Below are 3,915 nucleotides of genomic sequence, written 5' to 3' on the forward strand. Positions count from 1 at the left end.
AATATTTTGAAGGTTCAACCATACATACACAGAAAAATTCAAATGGAATCAAATTGTTTTACATGAGAAGGCTTTGTAAATGGACATTATGATTCTAAGAAATCTCTTAGATGCTTCTCAACGCAAAGAGTTAGGAGTTAATATAAAAAACAGAAAATGAATAAAGAATGAATGACTGGCTTAGAATTGCCTTCGTCAATGTTTATCCATTTTTCGCCTATTGTATATTTGTATATGTAGCATTTAAAAAATGATATATGTTTCGTTTTTTAATACGCAACATATGGTAGTTACTTATATATTTATATATGCATCGTGTCTGATGATGATTTGATCGTCAGTTGATTTATGATCGTCCAGATGAAGTTGTTCCTCGCCAGACCAATCTTCTGCAACCCGTGGACGAACGAAAGGAAGTAGTTTGCCGGCGTTGTGCCTGCAAAAAGGTCTCCGATGCCAAAGTTAGAAAGATTGACAAAGGAGAACAATGGAAGTAATTTGCTAGAGTGTTTTCTTACCCTCCCCCTTTCGGGGTTCCGACTTTATATATGTGTGTTTGCAGGTTTTCTCTTTTAGCCGTTGGTGGAGCCTTGATGGAGGCTTTAATCTAGCCCGGTCACGTCTTTGCTGGGTGTTAATGATGAGCTGCCATTCCCAACGGTCTGAAGGTTTGATTACTGTTTTGTAACCGTTCCGTGGAGAGTGGGAACGAGTGTTTGGATCTTTGAGCAACGACCTTACTTCTCAGGACGATTTTAGTAAGATCGTCCCTATCTTGCATTGTATGGACGATTACCGTTTTGGTCGGGCTTATCAGCTGCCCCCTATTCCATGGTCGTCCATTATTTGGACGATTATAGGAATATGAAAAGATTGTTATTTATTTTTCAGAAATGGCGCTTCGAGTTCTGCTCCGCATTGATTGCGTAGTGGCAGCTGTGGCTCCTCTCAGTGCCACGTGTCAGATTTCTACTGGTGGGAGTGCCTCGTTTCCGGTGAGTGCCTTTTCAGTTTTCCCGCACTTTCCAAGGCAGAAACCTTTGATTTCTTTTGGCTTTTCCTTTTTGCATTTCCTCATTGCAGTTGATCTCCCTTACGCATATTTTGCTCCTCACCTCCTCAGTTTCCTCCCTAACTTCCAGGTACGCCCACCCCATTTACGCTTTTCTTTCCTTTTCAGTTTTTCCTTGCATTTGTGTCACTTAAATTCTTTTCCCTTTCTGTACTGGTTTCTCTTCTCACTGAGTGGTGGAGTTAGTTTTTTTTTTCTTTTTAATGGTGGACACTTTCGAAGTTAGGCGTAGCTTCCCTTCCGTAGCCTTTCTCCTTGCCCGCCTAGGTTCCTTGATAGAGTTTTCTGGTGATCTATTGGGTGCGCCTTCCCTTGCCGGTTCGTACCCAATAGTGGAGGAATTTGTTAACAGGGGTTCTGGGCTAGGTTCGGCGTTGGGTGTTTTGTACCCCCTTCTGTTGGAGTCTCAAGCTTGGTTCCGGTCTATCAGAGGGCAATTAAGAGAGGAAAGTATGGGTTTAGAAGAAGGGTTAGGTGATTTAGAAAGGGGTTCGTCCTCAAATGTGGTCGAGGAAGAGGCCGGGACCGTTGCTATAACCACCACTCCTTCCCGTGCTCCTTCGTCCTCCCATTCCCCTGTTCAGGCGACGGCCCGTCGCTTTCATGCCCTGAAGGAAAATTGCTCCTTAAAAGTTGAGGTTTTTAGTAAATTTAAGGATAGATTTCAATTTCCAGAGGGAACTAAGGCTCGTCTACCCAGGAAGGGCGAAAAGGCTTGTGCCTTTGCCCACGGAGAAGTTTGCTTTTATGAGGCTGCTTTTTCGTGTGGCCTCCGATTCCCCGTCCATCCATTCATAATGGAGCTTCTTTACCATTTTAACCTTGCACCGGGGCAACTTATGCCTAACTCTTGGAGAATAATGATTAGTTGCATGGTGATCTGGACGACCATTGCTGACGGGGATATGATCTCAGTTAATGAGTTTGTCTACTTATATCGTCTGAAAGAGTCCAGAGAATTTGGGTATTACGAGTTCGTCCCTTGGTCTAGGAAGGCCCGTCTGGTAGCTGACCTTCCGTCGTCCTTTCGCTACTGGAAATCAAGATACTTCTTTGTATCTGGGGACGGTTGGGAAACGTTGCCTGACGATCTGTGGGGGAATGTACCTAGATTGCTGCGACGATGGGAGACCCCGTTGATTGGTGCGTGTTCCCCAATGTTGTTGGCCCTTTTTTTTTTTTTTTCAGCTTCTGTGTTCTGACGTCGTCCTTTGCAGTGAAAGACCGTTCGGAGCTAGAGGCCAAGTTTGCAAAGCGAGTGCAGGCTGCTCTTGAATACGCAAGGACGATAGAAGATTTTGGTGAGCTGATTGATCCGCGAACCTTGGCTCGTCACTGCCTGGGACCAGAACCTTCACTTTACGTTCTCAGTACCCTTGATCGTGAAGAGAGAAAACGTAAGTTGCACTTCACGCTTTTTCTTCGTGTTTATCTGCACTCTTTTTGTTCGTCCTTACGTCTTTTTTATTCGTCCTTACACCTCTTTTATTCGTCCTTGATATCATTTGGGTAGAAATGACTTCGAAATTCAACAAGGAGATGTATGATAAAATTAAGGGCAAAAAGAATGAGCCCCTGTCCAGCATAGGCCAGAAGAGGCTGAGAATCACAGATAAGGAGAAGGAGAAAGAGGTGGAGGCGAGAGGGTCGTCCACACCAACCCTTGGTCTGGACGAAGGTCTGGTTGCCTCTCCTGGTGTTTCAATCAAGGAGGTTGCTCGTCCTTCGAAGAAGCAGAAAGCTGCTAGCAAGGGGAAAGGAAAAGCTGATGCCAGCGTTTAGTCAGATGCAGGGACGGCCATGGACCGTGCTACCGAGCTCTTTACTCCTGCTGAGATGAGGGAAGTCACGAGCATTCCTTCACATGAGATGGTGAGCCGCCACGTCCATAAACTCGTGCAGGTGAGTCACCATATATCTTGTTCTTTTCTTCGTTTTTATCTGCCTGACCATCTTTGTTGTTTTTCATTGAGCTAATTTTGATTGACTTTGTATTCGTCCATAGGTGTTGGGGGAGACCATGCACATCACCACTCAGTACCTGGCGAATGAGGAGAAGGCCGTCGTGGCCAACTCGAAGGTAGACGCTTTGGAGGCTGAAGCTTCTGGTTTGCGCAAGGATTTGATCGCGTCTATGGACTCTCTCAATGCATCTAAGGAGCAAGTCCGTGTGCTGACGGAGCAGCTGGATGCCGAGAGACAAACCGTGAAGCAGAAAGACGAACTGCTAGCGGCGGCCGCTCAGAAGATGAAGGTTGCAGTGGCCAAGGCCGTCACTGCTTTTCAATCCATTGAGGAATACAACACCATTCTCTTCCAGTGGTACTTTAAAGGGTTCGAGCTGCTGCGAAGGTATCTCGTCAAGCATGGTCCTGCCGTGAGCCTTAACGATTTAGACTTTGAAGCTGTTGATAAGGAGATTGAGGAGGACGAGGCAGCTCAAACAGGAGCGTCCACCGGCGTCGAACCACCTCAGGCCACCCAGGACGATGACATTCCCCCTTCAGCTTAGTTTGCCTTAAGAAAAATTCCATTTTTTTTTTTTTTTTTTTTATGCACCAAGTGAAGAACAGCAGTTGTTTGGATGCCCCTCCTGTTTTTGGGGCCCTTTTTTTTTTTTGTTTCTAGAACAATTTAACTTTATGTTTGATTTTATAAATGTCTGTGCTTGCTCTTTTGATTTTGGAAATGTTTCCCATTACCTAACTTTTTGGTCGTCCTGTATGGATGAGATTGTGTTGATCAATTTGAAGGGTTTGTCCCTTTTGCTCTTTTGTACAGATGAGATCATGTTGTGCGATGTACATGGACATCTAGGGAATTTAGCCTTAGAGGCGACGTCC

General features: G+C 45.2%; 1 protein-coding gene across 1 annotated transcript; it reads left to right on the top strand.

The window, feature by feature from the left end:
* The first annotated feature begins 2,806 nt into the window (after positions 1 to 2,806).
* On the top strand, positions 2,807 to 3,584 carry LOC126696552 (uncharacterized). The gene is made up of 2 exons (XM_050393271.1): positions 2,807 to 2,974; positions 3,078 to 3,584. Exons 1-2 carry the CDS (start codon positions 2,873 to 2,875, stop codon positions 3,582 to 3,584), a joined length of 609 nt encoding a protein of 202 aa, XP_050249228.1. The 5' UTR covers positions 2,807 to 2,872.
* The last annotated feature ends 331 nt before the right edge of the window (positions 3,585 to 3,915 follow it).

Source organism: Quercus robur, chromosome 8, assembly GCF_932294415.1.
Source record: "Quercus robur chromosome 8, dhQueRobu3.1, whole genome shotgun sequence".
Taxonomy (NCBI): domain Eukaryota; kingdom Viridiplantae; phylum Streptophyta; class Magnoliopsida; order Fagales; family Fagaceae; genus Quercus; species Quercus robur.